Raw genomic sequence first — 20,774 nt, forward strand, 5'->3', positions numbered from 1 at the left:
AAAGTCTGGGTTACAGTGAGGCACTTACAATGGAAGTGAATGGGGTAATCCGTAAACATTAAAATACTCACTGTTTCAAAAGTATAGCCACAGTGACAAGAAGACGTAAACAATATGCGAGTTAACATGATTTTACTGTGATAAAATCACTTACCAACCTTTTCTGTGTAAAGTTATAGCCAATTTTACAACTTCGTTGCCATGACGACATAACGACACAACGAACTGAATTTTAAACAACTTTACAGCTGAAATAATACATGAGTTTTAACAGAATTCATTTAAGTGCTTTTATAAAATTATAAGCTTCATATTTCTGATTTTAAACCCTCCAAAAATTGGCCCCATTCACTTCCATTGTATACTGTAAGTGCCTCCCTGCAACCCAGATTTTTCTGTGAGTATTCTTTTTTTTTTTTTTTTTTTTTTTTTTAAGAAAAAGACAAGTCGAAATACATTTTTGTGTTAACCCACATTATGCCACAAATACTGTCAATTGAGCTTAACTTGTATTGAACCCGGAATATTCCTTTAAAGGGACATTATAGTGCTAAGATATGCACATGCCCTTCCTCCTCTCTCCAGGATATGTGCTACAGCAGTTTAGCTGCATGTGCAGATGAAAACCTCAACTTGCGCGCGCAAGCACACACACACACTAACCTCATAACTTCCCCCCTTAACCTATTCACTCACTCAGTATTCACAGCACCATCTCTCATTCATGTATGCAAAAAGACATCTTCAAAGGCAAATGCATGAATATGACATCCCCCTCCCTACACTGCTGGCTACTCATGATCAGGCAGAGTGAATGCTCACGTCCAGTACTGCAGCCCCTCCCCTGCCTAAACACCGATTATACACAGACACATGCACACACTCAGCAGGGCTGAAAGTAGCTGAGACAAAAGAGATCAGGTGCCACTGCCAGCCACAATAACATTTCTTGCGAAAATACACTGATCATGCTTTTATGACAAGTTGAGGAGAAATGACGAATGCTATCTTCTGCTGGACGTCTGAAGAATAAGTAGCTGGCAGAAAACATGCTTTGCATTGTTATCCTTCTATTTCTCTCTCACTGCCGTCTGAACACACAAGTCTGCCCTGGCTGTCTACCTCAGTCACCTAGCAACGAGACAAATTGTTGACAAGAATCAACCGAAGAGAACACCTGCAAATTATGGTTTACTAGTAAATTCACCTTTCCCATAACTCGAAAAATCAAGAATCTGACGAGGAAAACATATTCATAAAAAGACTAAAAGCTTTCCGTGGCCTCTGTTCCAAGACCTAGTGAACGGCCTCACTATCTACTGCCTAGCGCTTAAGGGTAGTTCACACTGAGAGCAGAAGTCTTTGGCCAAAACTAGGTATCTTAGGAAGTACCATAATTATGCTGCCAACCTTTTGGATAACAATCTTCAGGTCGGAAGTGTGGCTATAAGGCTGTCTACAGAACAAGCTTGTTAGGTTTTGGAACAGAGCGACTTTGTCTGTCTGAAAAGGCTTTGGTTAGCTGTGTGAGGGGCCACATAAAAAACACTAGATACAGCGCTTCGAATGGAACAAAATTCAGGTGTATCAAGAGTTAACTTGACATTTTACACAAAAATATGTCTGTCTAACACATGTTTACACCCAAAAACAATTCTGACACAAAAACACTTTCGATGTGAACTGCATTATTAAACTGCAAAAGGCAACAATTTAGCTCAATGAATACATGTTCTGTGTGAACAGGTGACGCACTGTTATGTGTATAAGAGTGGGGCTCATGATATGCTCCATTAAAGGGACGGTTCACCCAAAAATGAAAATTCTCTCATCATTAATCTCCCTCATGCCATCCCAGATGTGTGACTTTCTTTCTTCTGAAGAACACAAATTAAGATTGAATGGTGATCAGAACTCTTAAGGTCCAAATATCAGTGGAGTCCAGTGGTTTAATCAATGTCTTCTGAAGTGATCCAATAGGTTTTGGGTGAGAACAAACAAAAATGTAACTCCTTTTTCACTGTACATCTTGCAACTGCAGTGTCTACGCACCATCGTGATTTCAAGCTCGATTACACTTGTGTAAGTGTATTGAGACTGAAATCACGATTGGCAAGGAAAATGCTGTCAAGATTTATAGTGTCTGTTGGTCTGTTCTCACCCAAAACTGACTGGATCGCTTAAGACATCATCGATTAAACAACTGGAGTCGAAAGGATTACTTTTATGATGCCTTTATGTGATATTTGGACCTTCAGAGTTTTGGTCACCATTCACTTGCATTGTATGGACCAACAAAGCTGAGATATTCTTCTAAAAACCTTAATTTGTGTTCTGCAGAAGAAAGAAAGTCATACACATCTGGGATGGCATGAGGGTGAGCAAATGATGAGAGAATTTTCATTTTTGGGTGAACTATCCCTTTAAGCGGTCTCAGAGCAGTTAGCGTGCATTGTGCTACAGGTTCACACATTCACGCAATTTCAAACTTTTGAAACCGCTATAAGTTATACAAATCTATAAATGGGACACCGTACCACAGAAAAAAGGAGGTAACAGATTTGTAATTAGAAGCATTGCAAGCTGTTCAAAATACTACACTTTCAGTGCTCCGTCAAAATAAAAGCTCCAGGTGAAGGTGAAGTAAATATGACAGCACACTCAGCTTTCCGCCAAAATAAAAGCTTCAGGTGGAGTAAATATGACAAAAACATATTATTATTGTTCAAAGTAAATATCATCCATATTATAATAATAATAACAATATTAATAACACTTCAATATTATATTGCGTTATTATAAAATTAAACTTGGCTCCAAAAAGTGAGAACTTGTAGTTTTTGCACACACTGGCTACAATGGCTGTTTGGTTGAAATAATGGTTCCTCTGATTAAAAAAAAACAAACAATTTAAATGCCATTTTAGAACATATATATATATATATATATATAATTAGAATAATATATATAATAAATCGTCAATAAGCTGAAAATATTGAGATATAATGTTTACAGCTATTTCGCCAAGCCCTAATGTGAACAGCCTGACACTGCCAAAGACTAAAACAACTTACATCTTTGCAGGCTGCAATCTGGTTGATATAATCACCATCAGTGAATATGATGTTCTGCCCATCTGCTTGAAGACCTGAGACAGAGAGAGGAACAGAGAGAGAATTATATACATAATGTCACTTCCCATAAAACTACCTGCCACTGACTTGCAATAGCAAATTATGATACATGCCTGTGACATATTATTGGCAATTTACAATAAAAGGACGAGCCTCATACAAACTTGCTGTTTCAATACAATTTCTGTCAACACAGGAAAGAAAACTTTGCTCATCAAGCGATTTCATGGGGTCTTTAAAATGAACACTTATCATTTATACTATAATAATCTAATTATAATAACTTCTATCTAGGGGTGGGCGATATGACCAAAATCTTGAAAATTAAAGAGACCACTGCAAAATTATCAGTTTCTCTGGATTTACTATTTATAGGTATGTGTTCGAGTAAAATAAACATTTTTGTTTTATTCTATAAATTACTGACAACATTTCTCCCAAATTCCAAATAAAAAATTTTTCATTTAGAGCATTTATTTGCAGAAAATGACAACTGATCAAAAAAAAAGTTTAGAAATCAATATTTGGTGGAATAACCCTGATTTTCAATCACAGCTTTCATGCATCATGGCATGCTCTCTACCAGTCTTTCACATTGCTGTTGGGTGATTTTATGCCACTGCTGGCACAAAAATTAAAGCAGCTCTAAAGCAAATTCTTCATGTGGCCATCTATCTTCCTCTTGATCACATTCCAAAGGTTTTCAATGGGGTTCAGGTCTGGAGATGACAGGGTCTTGATCCGGTGGTCCTCCATCCACACCTTGATTGACCTGGCTGTGTGGAATGGAGCATTGTCCTGCTAGAAAAACCAATCCTAGAACAAAATCTAGAGTTGCTGCGAACTTGCAACAAATTCACCAATCATTAATTTTACATGGTCTCTCTTCATTGTCGCCAAAGGTTTGCTGCAGGATCACCACTACTGGTGATGATCTGCAAACTTCTGGCAAACATTTGCAGCGAATGAGTGGAGAGTTTGCAGCAAGTTTGCGGTAACTCTAGAGTTTTTGTAAGGGCATTTATTGCCACGTGTGGCGATTTTTGCATAACCGTGATAGAGACAATAACCCAAAATGTATAGCCATTGTCAAATTTCTACCAGTTTATCATGTCTACCGGTATTTCACCCACCCCTGCTTCTATCAGTTATTTGCCCTGCTCTTTGCAATCATTAGCACACAAGAGGGGTGTTTGTACCAGGCATTGTGATGGTGCCCTCCTGCTCCAGAGTCTCTGGGTTGATCTTAATGGCCGCCATGTTGTGACTGTTCATGTCTCGATAGAGCAAACAACCCTGTGAAGCAAATAGCAATAACACATTTTCATTGAACAGGCTTATGAGAGAATAACATTTTTCAAAGGTTGATAACATTGTAAATAAAGCATTTTTTTATTTTTTATTTAAGAAATGTACCCAAATGAGTGCAGGATATAAACCTGTATCAACTATATATTGATGGTGTATAACAACGTGGCATATGAACCACATGACTGACAATCTCATCAAATAAAGACGCCAATACCTGTGCGAATCCCAACCATGACCTGTTCTCCTTACGGTTCCTGATGCGTGATGTGGAGTTGTACACATGGCCCTGCAATAGACAGCCTTTTACTAGCTCACACATTGACACCATGACAAACAACATGCTGCGTCAGCACTAAAACACAGCCATACAAATAAATACAATTGTCCCAAGACTACAGGGAAGAGTATCATATCAGAAATGGTTTCTTTGTTTTCAATTTGTCAAATTCCTAAAGCTTTCTGCTTATTTCCAGGTTTAAATGGGATTTTAGAATCCAAATTTTCCAAAGTGGTCAATGCATATTAAAAACACATCAATGAACACTTACATCAGATTCTTATATGTGGTATTCTATTAGAGAGCAGATAAATAAAAGATATCCTCACCCTGACAGTCCCACTGTACCCTGAGCCCACTTTATAGAGGCCATCCTTGCAGAGCAGGTAGAGGAAGGACCCATCTGTTTGAAGAAGACAGTGTTCATCTTCATCGATGTTCACCTCCTTCAGAACCCATTTGTTCATGAGCGCAGCTCGCTTGATGCCATTCCCGAACCAGTCCTGGATCTGGATCTTTCCCACCAGCACCGCCTGCACACTCCTCTGGAGAGCGTTCAAGATTGTCGGAACCTTTTGGTTGCACAAAAACAGGAGTCAGGTTAGAGGACTGTGCAGTTAACATGTGATACGCCAAAGTCTTTCTAGCAAGTCGGTCCACTGACGAAAGACTCTATGGGGAATTTTTTATTTGTTAAAATGTTTTAGTTAAATATATGTTTGTAACTATTGCTGTCTATTACTACATCTTGTCATACTTGTGCATATAGATGCAAATAATTCAATATTATCCTTCCCTGTGAACCGATATAGACAGATTCGTTTTACGATTAACTGGTGTTGATAGTTGCTTTTTAGAACTATCAGTTATCGGTAGAAATCTATGCCGATAGTTGCCGATATTTTTTTTATTATTATTATTCCTCATCAATAAACCTCATCTGGTGATATAGCATATATACACTGACCGGCCACTTTATTAGGTACTCAGCCAATCATGTGGCAGCAGTGCAAAGTTTAAATTCATGCAGATATGGGTCAGGAGCTTCAGTTAATGTTCACATCAACCATCAGAATGGGGAAAATTTTGATCTCAGTGATTTGGACTGTGGCATGATTGTTGGTGCCAGACGGGCTGGTTTGAGTATTTCCGTAACTGCTGATCTCCTAGGATTTTCACACACAACAGACTCTAGAGTTTACTCAGAATGGTGCCAAAAAAAAAAAAAAAAACAGCGAGCAGCAGCTCTGTGGGCAAAAACAGCTTGTTAATGACAGAGGTCAGAGGAGAATGGCCAGACTGTTCCAAGCTGACAGGAAGGTGACAGTAACCCAAATAACCACACGTTACAACAGTTCTATGCAGAAAAGCATTTCTGAACATACAACATGTCGAACAATCAGGCGGATGGGCTACAGCAGCAGAAGACCCCTCCTGGTACCACTACTCTCAGCTAAGAACAGGAAACTGAGGCTGCAGTGGGCACAGGCTCACCAAAAACGGACAGTAGACTATTGGTTGTTTTTTTGTTTTTGGCACCATTCTCTTTACACTCTAGAGACTGTTGTGTGTGAAAATTCCAGGAGATCAGCAGTTACAGAAATACTTAAACCAGCCCATCTGGCACCAACAATCATGGCACAGTCTAAATCAATGAAACACATTTTTCCCTATTCTGATGGTTGATGTGAACATTAACTGAAGCTCCTATATACAGTATATACACCGATCAGACACAACATTAAAACCACCTGCCTAATATTGTGTAGGTCCCCCTCGTTCCGCCAAAACAGCGCCAACCCGCATCTCAGAATAGCATTCTGAGATGATATTCTTCTCACCACAATTGTACAGAGTGGTTATCTGAGTTACCGTAGACTTTGTCAGTTCGAACCAGTCTGGCCATTCTCTGTTGACCTCTCTCATCAACAAGGCGTTTCCATCCACAGAACTGCCGCTCACTGGATGTTTTTTGTTTTTGGCACCATTCTGAGTAAATTCTAGAGACTGTTGTGTGTGAAAATCCCCGGAGATCAGCAGTTACAGAAATAATCAAACCAGCCCGTCTGGCACCAACAATCATGCCACGGTCCAAATCACTGATATCACATTTTTCCCCATTCTGATGGTTGATGTGAACATTAACTGAAGCTCCTGACCCGTATCTGCATGATTTTATACACTGCACTGCTGCCATACAATTGGCTGATTAGATAATCGTATGGATGTCTGTTGGTGCCAGACGGGCTGGTTTAAGTATTTCTGTAACTGCTTATCTCCTGGGACTTTCACACACAACAGTCTCTAGAATTTAATCAGAATGGTGCCAAAAACAAAAAACATCCAGTTAGCGGCAGTTCTGTGGATGGAAACGCCTTGTTGATGAGAGAGGTCAACAGAGAATGGCCAGACTGGTTCCAACTAACAAAGTCTTATATATATATATATATATATATATAAAATGTCCATCCTTCATTTGGTGAATAAATGTGCTATGAAAAAGCTTAATTTGGTAAATACTAACATATAAAGCATTGTAACGAAGCCAAGTCTCTGTCATTTCAAAATGAGTCCCCAATGTATATCGGGCTTGTTTATAGTTAAAAGTCCCATGTTATACACAAAATCTTATTTTTTCTGGTTATTACTGGGATTTTGGTTACACAATAAACTGCTTTTGGGATTTTATTCATTTTGGAGCCTCAATGTCTGTACCTGTCATTCTAAGGAAAGACTAAGACATTTTTTATCATTCAATAAATTGATTAAAAAAAAAACTATAGGCCAATTAATCGGTTATCTGCCTTTTCCATCACCTTAGTTATTGGTATCAGCAAAATCCACTATCGATTGACCTCATTATATACATATATTTATTTATTTTTATTTATTTTAATTTTGTAGAATTCTGTATCACGTCAAGTCCAATGTGTGCACTATAAACCGACAGACATTGACAGATCAAATACCACACTATTACCCGAGCTATGCAAGTTACTCATGCTCCAATTGGGTTGTCGTTACCTTGGCAACTATACAGAAACTCTCTGGATTGGTCTTTTTGGTCTAAATCACTGCGTGATACTATCAGACAATATTTTGGAGCATTTAAAAAGGCAAACATGACAAAGAGACACGCATCATGCAGACAGCAGAAGACTGAATAGTAATTGGCTTAGGGATTGTGTGCTGGCAGAATAATATAATAAAGATGGGAAATTGTACTTTTTCAGACAATTCAAAAGTTGGCCCCCACATGCCGTTGTAGCTCTGTCTAGTGCATACTGAAAGAACAGTGATGATGTGCTGTCATCTTGACAACAGCAGCTTTTAATGGGTCTAAAATCTCAAACTCATTCACCAAGAAATACAGTACATCACACAAATACACACTTCAACTTTTAAAGCTGTCTAAACTATAATGTTGGTCAAGTTAATTTTGTTCAAAATAAAGTCATATTTTAGTTTTCCACCCTCTCTCTCTGACTTCGCAATTAAACGGGACTTCTATGTAAACCCTAGGGATGCTACGCTCACACACAAGCTGCAGGTGTGCTGTTGGGTCAAATCTACAGTGCATCCGGAAAGTATTCACAGCGCTTCACTTTTTCCACATTTTGTTATGTTACAGCCTTATTCCAAAATGGATTAAATTCATTATTTTCCTCAAAATTCTACAAACAATACCCCATAATGACAACGTGAAAGAAGTTTGTTAGAAATCTTTGCAAATTTATTAAAAATAAAAAACGGAAAAAAATCACATGTACATAAGTATTCACAGCCTTTGCTCAATACTTTGTTGAAGCACCTTTGGCACCAATTACAGCCTCAAGTCTTTTTGAGTGTGATGCTACAAGCTTGGCGCACCTATTTTTGGGCAGTTTCTCCCATTCTTCTTTGCAGGACCTCTCAAGCTCCATCAGGTTGGATGGGGTGCGTTGGTGCACAGCCATTTTCAGATCTCTCCAGAGATGTTCAATCGGGTTCATGTCTGGGCTCTGTCTGGGCCACTCAAGGACATTTACAGAGTTGTCCCGGAGCCACTCCTTTGTTATCTTGGCTGTGTGCTTAGGGTCGTTGTCCTGTTGGAAGATGAACCTTCGCCCCAGTCTCAGGTCCAGAGCGCTCTGGAGCAGGTTTTCATCAAGGATGTCTCTGTACATTGCTGCATTCATCTTTCCCTCGATCCTGACTAGTCTTCCAGTTCCTGCTGCTGAAAAACATCCCCACAGCATGATGCTGCCACCACCATGCTTCACTGTAGGGATGGTATTGGCCAGGTGATGAGCGGTGCCTGGTTTCCTCCAGACATGACGCTTGTCATTCAGGCCAAAGAGTTCAATCTTTGTTTCATCAGACCAGAGAATTTTGCTTCTCATGGTCTGAGAGTCCTCCAGGCGGGCTGTCATGTGCCTTTTACTGAGAGGTGGCTTCCGTCTGGCCACTCTACCATACAGGCCTGATTGGTGGAGTGCTGCAGAGATGGTTGTTCTTCTGGAAGGTTCTCCTCTCTCCACAGAGAAATGCTGGAGCACTGTCAGAGTGACCATCGGGTTCTTGGTCACCTCCCTGACTAAGGCCCTTCTCCCCCAATCGCTCAGTTTGGCCAGGCTTCCAGCTCTAGGAAGAGTCCTGGTGGTTCCAAACTTCTTCCATTTACGGATGATGGAGGCCACTGTGCTCATTGGGACCTTCAACGCTGCAGAAATTTTTATGTACCCTTCCCCAGATCTGTGCCTCGACACAATCCTGTCTCAGAGATCTACAGACAATTCCTTGGACTTCATGGCTTGGTTTGTGCTCTGACATGCACTGTTAACTGTGGGACCTTATATAGACAGGTGTGTGCCTTTCCAAATCATGTCCAATCAACTGAATTTATCACAGGTGGACTCCAATCAAGTTGTAGAAACATCTCAAGGATGATCAGTGGAAACAGGATCCACCTGAGCTCAATTTTGTATGTCATGGCAAAGGCTGTGAATACTTATGTACAAGTGATTTTTTTTTTGTTTTTTATTTTTAATAAATTTGCAAAGATTTCAAACAAACTTCTTTCACATTGTCATTATGGGGTACTGTTTGTAGAATTTTGAGGAAAATAATGAATTTAATCCATTTTGGAATAAGGCTGTAACATAACAAAATGTGGAAAAAGTGAAGCGCTGTGAATACTTTCCAGATGAACTGTAGTTGGAACTGCCCCATTGTTCAATAACAACCTCTTTGCTAAGCCTGTATTACACTGGGACAGATTTACATAACAATCCACTCTGAAATGTGCCAGACAAACTGCTAAGATCAAACTGACTAATTGGTGACACTAGATGCACAGAAATTACACACATCACTTTTAAAAATCACAAGTAACTCCTAAACATGTCTCACCTGGATGGTTTGGCATGCATGGCTGCCATTGTTGGTGAGGATAGCAGATACAGCCTGGAGGGTTTTACCAGTGTCTCCCCAGGCCACCACCAGGCTGAAGAGGCAGGCACAGGATAACGCTGTCAGGGTCTGACCGTTGGGGTCGTTCATCCCTGTGCTCCGCACCGTTGTCTCCAGCAGAAGGTGGAAGAGAGACTCTGTGGAGTCATGATTAAAATATAATAATAAAATACAGGGGCACTAAGAAGTATTTGGACACTTAAAATGTATGCATTTCATTCCCTTGGATGAAAAAATATCCAACCAAGCAGCATCTGAAAGCAAATTTCTCCAAACAAACTTCACTTTCTGAGCTATTTTTGCAACTACTTTTAATCAACTGTTCTCAATTTGGTGATTTATAGTGGATGAAGTCAGTTCCCCTCAAGTTCACACAGGTGCCCTAGCAGAGTGACCAAAGCTGTAGTTCATCACTTTAACTATGAACATGTTCCACTAACGTTTGACAACCAGAAAGTGTTCAAATGCTCTTTTCTTAATTTTGAACAACGTAACTATTCTTTTATAATTTGAAACCTAACAAACGTTTTTTGTGAAATGTTGTGCATGAACAGTGTCTTTATTTAAAATAAATGCATCTTGGTTTGATATTTCATTACATAATGCAAAGTAATTTATATATTTTTAAGTGTCTGTATAGTGTGTGAACAGGTGAAAGTAGGTGTGTATCTCACCGAGCACATCTGGAGGTTCGGTCTGAAAGCTCTCAGGCTGTTGCCCCTGTAGCATGTCCAGAAGGGCCTGAAGGCTCCGTAAGCACAGTGACGGGTGCGAAAAACGCGTCTCTTTGATAAGCTCAAATACTCCACACAGTCCAATACCAATGATCTGAGGAGCAGAGGAACACAAATATTAACAAACTTACAACAGACACTGTAGTCTGTTAAGGTTTACAAGGATTTGGTAAACTAATAATATTGCAATTGTGATTGGAACTGCAATATGAAATACATTTAACATCTTGCATTTCCATTGCTTAGATATCAAGGCTAAAAGAACAAAAAGGCATAAATCACATTGAAACAGCAGCTCTCAAACTGAACATGGTGTGCAAAAACAGCAAATTAGAAAGCGATGCATTTTGTCGGCAAATTAAGCCATGTTTTGACCATGTTCTGCTGTCAGATCAAAGGAGTCCTCTCAAATTCATTTGAGAGTTCATATTTTTTATTTGGAAAAAGCTGAATTTTTTCTCATGGTCGAACAAACGCACCCTCAGCGAACGAAGCTGCCATTTATACTTAAGCGTCGCTTCGTTTAAAAATTCGTTAATTTAGGGTGATGTCACAGTGTTTAATGTACTGTTCCAGCCACAAGTCAAGTCAATAATGCAGGTTTTAACGAGGTGTCCCTTCTTTGTTTTATTAAACTTGTCACGGCCCCTTCCACATTTAAAAACTTAAATCTCTCTCTACTCATTTGTCATGGCCGTGGTGACTTTGTAAAGTTTGTGTTGCAAATCATGTAAAAAAAAAAAAAAAAGTATACTTCCACACAATCTCAGAGAGGGTCTTCAAAGTCATCATTTTAACAACAGGAACCTAGGTAACATCTCCTCAGCTGGCACGCCCAATTGTAAATAAAAAAAAAAAAACGTCAAGTCCAAACCACACCCACGATTAATTTTAACCAATCATCAATGCTCTTCGAGTTCTCCATGGTCAAGAATTTCAGAGATGTGCGCAACAGGAGAAATATCACCAAACTAACACATTGGCAGAATAAAAACATCACAGCATTTTGTCAACATTTGTAGGCGAACTAAGCGAAGCCTGTTCGTCCAGTAAGTATAAATTAGCCTTAAAACGAACCAAATATAGACCTTTTCTGTCCAAAAGTGAAACTCTATTAGTTTGCTCGTTAGTTGCCCCTCCCAAAAAAAAAAAAAAGAGAGTGAAAAAGGAATTTCGTTCTCAATGTAGACTGACATTGTAAATGGACTGAAATTGGACTTGTCTTTTCATTCACTTTTATTTTTTAGAACCTAGTCCACTTAAATGTTTTATTATTGTTAATAAGTATTATCCTTTGTTCAACAGTGTGTGTAAAAACTACAAATTAGCAAGTGATGCATTTTTTCTGTAAAATAAGTCACATTTCACGCAAGCTCTACTGCCAAGCATGACTGACTTTTAAAATATAAAGTAAATGTGGAGAGACTGATTCAAAGTTGTAATTCACAATGCTTTGAGGAAGTGGGCGGTCACTGTTGAGTCACATTAATGTAATTCCTGATTCCATGGCAAAAGCACCTTCTATGAATGGCGGATCTTGCTTCAGGATTGTGGTTAATGTAAATACTTCATTGGGAATTTGGCTTTTAAGGCCCTGATTTAGCTCAAGAGAAATCAAAGAACGAGTGTAAAATCGAAATGAGTGTGATGTCATTTAGAACAACATCTGGCCAAAAAGACTGTTATTGAGTTTGTTTCGGTGGTTCAAAACAGCTTGCCAGCGTGAACTCTCTGGAAAATTTCGTACCAGCTGCTAAAACAGCTTTATACTACCATTGGTCCACATCATCAGTGGGTGTGACCCGGTGCTGCACCTACTTTGAGGCCGACAACCAATTCCGGTATTGTTGTTCAGCCAGTTAAGATCAGTCAACATGAACCCACCGGTGTGCAGAGTTGCCAAGCTGGTGCAAACTTATCTACATCTGTTCAACCATTTGCACAGAGACACTTTCCAAGACCATGTTGTGTGATTTTTTAAGTTAGTCTATAAAAGGAACCAAATCAACTTAAGTACTCTTCAGTGCCTATTCACTGTGTTGTTTGATATGCTGCTTCACACATGTGGTGTCTGCAGCCGAAAGCCATTCACACATTCACATTAGCAGTATGTCTCTAATTATCACTCTTTTGTCTGTTCTGCTCATTTACGTCTGTCTGGCTCTCTGTTTTACACCCATATTTGCAGAGGCATCAAAGTCATCATAAATTACAATAACAGATGGTAACCGTTGCATGTTATGGTCGTGCATAGCGCATTAGAGCAGTAGCGTCATGAAAGCAGAATCTAAACATAACAAAATTACACATTATCTACTTAACCAGGGCTCTACAGTGCGAAAATCTCATTCGCATTGTGAGTAACAATGTCATCAATAAATTGTTTTGATTATTAGATGCTCATAAAGTTGATGAGTCAGGAATTATGTTCTTTGGTGCTGCCTGTAAGGTTAACAACCCTTCACGGTCATGTTGGAGAAAGAATCGCCATTGGCAAGTACATTTTTGTTTTTACTTGCCAGAATTTTGACAACATGTATGCGTAATGCAACTGAAAAAGATAAAGCAAACCGTGAAAGGCAGCCTCTTCATTTATATGTCTTCACGCAATATAGTATGCAATACTGTAACTTTTATTTCACATTTTAACTTTTTTAAATTGTACAAATTTCACATTCTATCAATTTAAATGGAGTCATGAAATTGCATTTGAAATAATGATACAAGCTGTTGTCACTCTCTGAAATGTCATACACATTAACAAAATATTCACTCAAGGTTGTAACCTAATAACGAAAATTAAATCTTGGCCCATTTTACGTTTTTTTTTTTTTTTTTTGGAACCAGCCAACCTGTATAGGCAGCAGAAATTATATTATATTATATTATATTATGCAATAGTCAAATACAGTTTTCTGCCTTAAATTCTTCATACTTTAACACATTATTTAAAGGCTCTCTGATTAAACCACAAGCCCTTATTTCTCATGAAGGAAGACTTTGAGATTCTGTTTCTTGAATTTTATCATCTCCACAGAAATTGAGTAGGTGGGCATCTCCTCATTAACACTGCGTGAATGAACCCACAACGACCACAGACATTTGCCATTGCACGTCATTAAATTAAAGTGAAACCGGAGTGCTTTGCTTTCACTGTTAAATTAATCAGTTTAAACCTAGTTTAAATTTTCATGGGAGTTTGGCGCAAGCCTCTGTAGACGGCGTGCAAATCAGAACGCTTGAGAAGCGGTTAATCTCCACGCGCTCACAAGAGAGCTGTTCTGGGTGATGTCCACAGTGCGGTTCTTCGACATTACACAACTCAATCACTGGAGAGTGAAATGTTAATATTTCCTAGCCAGTGGCTAATAACGGACATATTTTAGTCGCATAGCGCAAAATTTACTCGCTATGCAGAGGGCTGATTAACTTAAAAAAATAACTAGAAGAAAAGGTTTAGGCAGGGCTCGACGCTAAGGATTTTTTCTCCTTGCCCAGATTTTTTTTAAATATTTCGTTTTTAAGACAATTTCCCCCAAAATTATATCACATTTATAGTTTGCAAGATAGCTGTATATTACAGCTTTTTGCCTTGTGCAACCCCATATAAGCACTTTACAGACACGAACTCATAAATAAATGATATAACTGCAGCCGTCCTGCCATTTACACGTTTTTCTGCGAGTTCAGTCGAGCAGAGGATGGGTTTTTGGTCAACCGTTTAGTCATGCCATCAACTTTTGGGACATGTGTAGTGTTTTCACAGGCAGAATCAAAGATTTAGTCATGGAGTTAAAGATTTGATTGTTGGCTGAATGTAAGAAACATGAATTCCTAAGAGAGGAGTCCTTGGTACTAAATTGGTTGTGATGTGTAATTTACATTAGGTACTATAGATATTAGGCCTAATATATGAATTAAGAATGAGTATATGAAACAAAATTAGACAACCCATACAAGACCAACACTGACTGATACACAAAGCACAGAAAGAAAATACCTGCACAGACCAGAAATGAGAAATGTAACAGGTGTGTTATGAGGATGATATAAAGCAGACCATTTTAAATGTCATCTTCAAGCTGAACAGCTTTGACAATAATAATAATAGCCAATAATAATAATAGCCATCGTGATTTTGCTTCTTTTCAAATCAGATGCCACTAGCATGTTTAATTGATGTTTGCATTTTGAAACATAACCTAGTTGTTAAATGTATACTTCCATTTTGGAGCCTGAGCAGCTCAGATTTCCAGACACATGTATCACCGGGTTTTAACAAAGTTTATATCTTTTCATCCAGCGCTTCATATCTAAAGGCGAATTAATGAGAATTTTTTTTTTTTTTACTGTACTACACAATACTAGCGCTCAGTCCCTTTACGAGAGCGTATGCACGTTAAACAGCGTCTATGCTACATGGAGCGAAATGATGAGAGAGATGCACGTAGAGACATGGATTTACAGTCCAACAGAAAGAAACTATTGATTTCTTGTGTTCCCAGTAAGGATGAGCACGGATAGTCGTCATTCGGTTAACTGCTCGACGCACCACTATTCGAATGCCAAAATCACTATTTGGTTATTCTACATGTGCAATAGAGGTCTTCAACCCGACCTGAACTCGGGGGCAGATTTTCAAGTATAGGGCGAGTTAGGGGTTTTTCAAACATGCTTTTCTGTGCGTCTGCGCTGTTTTTCTGTATTCTGTTACTATAATTGTTGTGCTGTTTTTTCTTTCATTGGCTCACGCAAAATCTGCACATTTTTAGACACTTTGATAAAGGCATAGTTCACCTGAAATGAACATTTTCTTATCATTTACTCACCCTCATGCCATCCCAGATATGTGACTTTCTTTCATCTGCTGAACTCAAATTAAGATTTTTAGAAGAACATTTCAGCTCTGTAGGTCTATATAATGCAAGTGAATGGGTGCCAAAATTTGTAAACTCCAAAAAGCACATAAGTCAGCATAAAAGTAATCCATAAGACTCCAGTGGATAAATCCATGTTTTCAGAAGTGTTACGATATGTGTGGGTGAGAAACAGATCAATACATAAGTCCTTTTTTTTTTACTATAAATTCTCCTTCCTGTTCAGTCAATCTCCACTTTAACTTTCACTTACACAATCTTCTTCACATTCTCTGTGTTTTTGGCAATTCACATTCTTCATGCATATTGCCCCTTACTGGGCAGGGAGAAGAATTTCTTGCAAAAAAGAAACACCTATCATATCACTTCTGAAAATATGGATTTAATCACTGGAGTTGTATGTCGGGGTGCATCAATCGATCGCCCACCAATCTAAATTGGCCGATTTTCGTCTTAAATCCATGATCGTGATTGGCCGATCGTGCCTAGATTCAGGGCCGATCTTTTTTGTAGCATGCATACTAGGGCTGCCTCCTGATAGTCAACCAAAGGTTAGTCGATGAGAAGAGTCTTGGTCGACCAAGTTTTGATTGGTCGGTTGGTCGCAGAAAAAAACTCCACATAAAAACGATGAACACCGGTATTATCGCTGGTTGGACACTAGGTGGTACTATGGGGTAATTTTCATTAAGCAGGGTTAGGGTTAAGCCTACACAATAAAGCAAGACATTAAAATAATGAAGTGATAAAAGAATAATATATATATATAAATAACCACCTTTCCATTTACCGTCAGGCAAGAATCCGTCTTAACATCATGGCGGAAAATTACTTACACAAATGAAGACATAAAAACAATTATAAATGGAAAAATAATAATTATAATGATGATAATAATCACTGAAATATAAATCATGGTTCGAGGTGAACGTGATTTTGTATTATTTTATGTTTTAATCACAGATGTATAGGCTGTAGAGTTGGTCAAAATGAACTGCTCTGTGGAAATAAAGCAAACTGAACTCAAAACACCTCCAGAGCTGAGATGTCTGAGGTCATTTGCAGCACTCATAGACGATACTGTTCTTGCGAAAAAAAGATAGAAACAAAGAGTGAGAACCTTTTACATGCGCATGTTCCACGAGACTGCACGCCTCCTTATAAACAGCGTGTCATACATGCGCATAGATGGCTTTTCTGTCATCTGTTCTTAATAATATAATAAAGTGTTTCTTCAAGTGCGTGTCTGTGTCTCTACAGTCAAATTATTTGTAATATTAATCTCATAATAATAGCGTAATAATAATGATAATAATTTAATAGGGCAGTGGTAGCTCAGCAGTTAAGGCTCTGGGTTACTGATCAGAAGGTCAGGGGTTCAAGCCCCAGCACTGCCAAGATGCCACTGTTGGGCCCTTGAGCAAGGCCCTTGACCCTATCTGCTCCAGGGGCGCCGTATCATGGCTGACCCTGCACTCTGACCCCAGCCTAGCTGGGATATGTGAAAAAGAAGAATTTCACTGTATATGTGCAAATGTATAATGTGTGATAAATAAAGAAAATTATAATTAAATTAATTATAATTATAATTAAAATTATTATAAATTATAATTATAATACATGGGAAAATGAGCCAAATATCTTCTTGACATCATCAAAGGCATCAGTTATTGACGATCACTCTGACCATCGTCGATCCCCGAGATCATCATCTGTCGACACAACCCTAATGTGCATTTCTCTCTTTAAATGAACAAAATGTTCTGACAGTCTCTTGCTGGTTTTTCCGACACATTCAGAATCATTACCGCTTTTGCCGGTGTCGCTGCGGCTCGCTTCATGTATGCGCTTGTAAAATGTATATTTTAAAGGCTCATTATTACAGTTTAGTATTTCTCTGTAATGTAGAACAGTGTTAGCAATAAATATATTCAAGTAATTAAATTAATATCATAAACGTGCGACTAGTCGACTAATGGCTTAAATTAACTCCTACTAGTCGACTAGGAAAATCTTTGGTCGGGGGCAGCCCTAACGCATACACTGCTACTCTAATAAATGAGCGCTTGCTCAGCCCTTGAACAGGGCTCAACGCTAAGGATTTTTTCTTCTGGCCCGGTTGGGCCAGTGCTTCAGATTTTCACTGGCCCCAGCACAAAAATGACAAATAGCTGTTACCATCATGGCTTTAAAAAATATATCTGGGTAGCTCAGTGAGTTAAGACGCTGACTACCACACCTGGAGTCGTGTGTTCGAATCCAGGGCGTGCTGAGTGACTCCAGCCAGCCAAATTGGCCCGGTTGCTAGGGAGGGGAGACTCACATGGGTTAATCTCCTTGTGGTCACTATAATGTGGTTCACTCTTGGTGGGGCGCGTGGTGAGTTGTACCTGGATGCCATGGAGAATAGCGTGGGCCTCCACACGCACTATGTCTCCGCGGTAATGCGCTCAACAAGCCACGTGATAAAATGCACAGATTGATGGTCTCAGATCCGGAGGCAACTGAGATTCGTCCTCCGCCACCCGGATTGAGGTGAGTCACTACGCCACCACGAGAACTTAGAGTGCATTGGGAATTGGGCATTCCAAATTGGGGAGAAAAAGGGGAGAAAAAAATAAAAAATACAATGTCCCCCAAAATTTAATCACATTCATAATTTGCAAGATATGGTTTATGCCTTATGTAATCCCATATATGCGCTCCACAGATATAATCATATAAATTATATAAATCACGTTAATATAAAATCATATTAACCTCAGCCGTCCTGCCATTTACACATGTGTTTTTAAGCCAAGAGTTCTGTGGAGGAGATGATGGGTTTTCAGTCTCCCGTTTAATCATGCTGTCATGCAACTTTTGCCCATGTGGATCCAATAAGGATCAAAGATTATTCACTGAGTTAAAGATCTGATTATTGGCTGAGAGAACAGACTTGCAGCTAAATCGGTTGTGACGTGTAATATACATTAGGGAGATATTAGGCCTAATCTGTGAATTAACAATGTGTATATAACATGAAATCAGACAACCCAAACAAGACCAACACTGACTGATATACAAAGAACAAAAACAAAAACACCTGTACGGTCCAGAAATGAGACATGTAACAGGTGTTTTATGAGGATGATATGAAGTAGATTGTTTCAAATATTCATCTTCACCCTTCAGCTGAACAGCTCATATAATAATAGCCTAATAGTCATAGTGATCTTGCTTCTTTTCATATCAAACGCCATTATCATGTCGAATTAATGATTACATTTTGAAACTAACCTAATTAAATGTACACTTACATTTTGGATACTGAGCAGCTTGTGATTTCCAGACACGTGTATAACTGGGGTTTAACAAAGTTTATTACGTCTCATTCAGCGCTTCATCTCTAAAGGCGAATTAATGAGAGAAAATGTGCTTTTTTTTTTTTTTTTACAGTGGGAATAAAACTAGCGCTCTGTCCCTTTACGAGAGCACATGCATGTTAAATAGTCTACGCTGCACGGAGAGAGATGATGATGAGACATATGCATGGAGAGACATGGATTTTCAGCCCTATAGAATGAAACTGTTGATTTTTTTGTGTTCCAATGTGTGGATTACTGCTTTTCACCAACAAGTAAAAACGAGGGATTTCGCGCACTGCGAACACGGAATGTGCAGGGATACTTAAAATGTTGCACAAGACGTTAAATCCCACTACGAAATTCATTAAGTGGGGTTTTTTTCCCTTCTATTTTCTACACATTGGTAATAGCTGCTGCTAAGACACTTGGAAAAGAGTGAGGACAGTGCTAGGAGAGTGCGCTCGGTGTCTGCACGGTCTTGTGCGTGCACACGACTGTGCATTTGCGCGTCCAGAATATTATGCATTTGCGTGTCTTTGCTAGATAAATATACTTGCGCTCGCTCCTCGGTTAGAAGACTTTGTTCGCTCTGTGTAATTCAGACTGTGCCCCTAATTGTTTTCACTAAGGGTCAAGAGTGCTCTAAACGCCAGCTGTTTTGGAATTTTATTTAGCTCATAGCGAAAAATTAAGAACTTTCCCATGAGTATATCAGAGCCTTTAAGTTGAAATCACATCGACTTGTGGCTTCTGTGGAACCATTTCCCATTACTTAACCTCTGAGCTCTTGGAGCATCTGTCTTGAACAGCTTATACATAATTGCTAAAAATGGGATTTTTACTTCTGGAATTTCACTGTAGCAATCTATTCTCTCGCTCCGTAAGGACATTTGGTTAAGCAATACATATTCTCCCCCAAAAAATTATTGAATCATGCAGCATATTCAGTATAAAGCCACCATTACAAAACAGAACAGGCCATATTTGAATCACAGGCCCTTTCTCTCTATTGAGTGTGGAGAAAAATCTATCACTATAGCAACTGTGTTGAGCTGAGAAAAATTACATGATAGTGTATGTGGTTAACTTTGACTGGAAAAGAATAAATAACTGGGTGTGCATGCTTTTATTGATATCAACTGACTTTTAATAAGGTGTTGCCATTTTACGTAATGGGTTTATGGACAGCAACAGCATGTGGAACATTCAGATCACATTATGATGTAAATAATGTTTGACTCTTCATTTTTCATCTTTTATCTTAAGATAAAGATCTTGCTTTTTGGAGTATCCTCAGTGTACTTGTTAAAGCTGTGTTTAACATCTTCCATTATATTTTAATGAAGAAATCTCTGGGAAGCTTCTTTGTGGAAATGGTTTGATCATAAAATCATAAAACTATAAGATACAGTGTTGATCAGTCAAAACGAGAGGCCTACACGGTTCATCTTTGAAGGCCATCATCTAAAAGAGGCATTTCTTCTTTGTACACCAAATGATCCTGTGTAGTCTTCTCTTGTGTGTTGGGACAGACATAATCGTCGACATTGCGGGGCGTCAGTCGAGAACTGGTTCTTATTTAGAACTGGTTCAATTACTTAAAAGAAATACTAGAAATTAATTATTTTCATGACATTCGGTTT

The 20,774-nt window shown here is 38.8% G+C and overlaps 1 protein-coding gene across 3 annotated transcripts in view; it reads right to left on the minus strand.

Moving 5' to 3' along the window:
* LOC127447813 (E3 ubiquitin-protein ligase MYCBP2-like) overlaps positions 1 to 20,774 on the minus strand; it is a 203,718-nt gene that overhangs the window by 154,840 nt on the left and 28,104 nt on the right. For all 3 annotated transcript variants that reach the window (XM_051709885.1, XM_051709883.1, XM_051709884.1), the window contains exons 4-9: positions 10,848 to 11,001; positions 10,114 to 10,310; positions 5,052 to 5,294; positions 4,660 to 4,731; positions 4,334 to 4,430; positions 3,075 to 3,148 (exon numbers count right to left, since the gene is read on the minus strand). In XM_051709885.1, coding sequence (XP_051565845.1) covers positions 3,075 to 3,148; positions 4,334 to 4,430; positions 4,660 to 4,731; positions 5,052 to 5,294; positions 10,114 to 10,310; positions 10,848 to 11,001 — 837 coding nt within the window. The remainder of the gene's footprint in view (positions 1 to 3,074; positions 3,149 to 4,333; positions 4,431 to 4,659; positions 4,732 to 5,051; positions 5,295 to 10,113; positions 10,311 to 10,847; positions 11,002 to 20,774) is intronic.

Source organism: Myxocyprinus asiaticus, chromosome 11, assembly GCF_019703515.2.
Source record: "Myxocyprinus asiaticus isolate MX2 ecotype Aquarium Trade chromosome 11, UBuf_Myxa_2, whole genome shotgun sequence".
In the NCBI taxonomy this organism is placed as follows: domain Eukaryota; kingdom Metazoa; phylum Chordata; class Actinopteri; order Cypriniformes; family Catostomidae; genus Myxocyprinus; species Myxocyprinus asiaticus.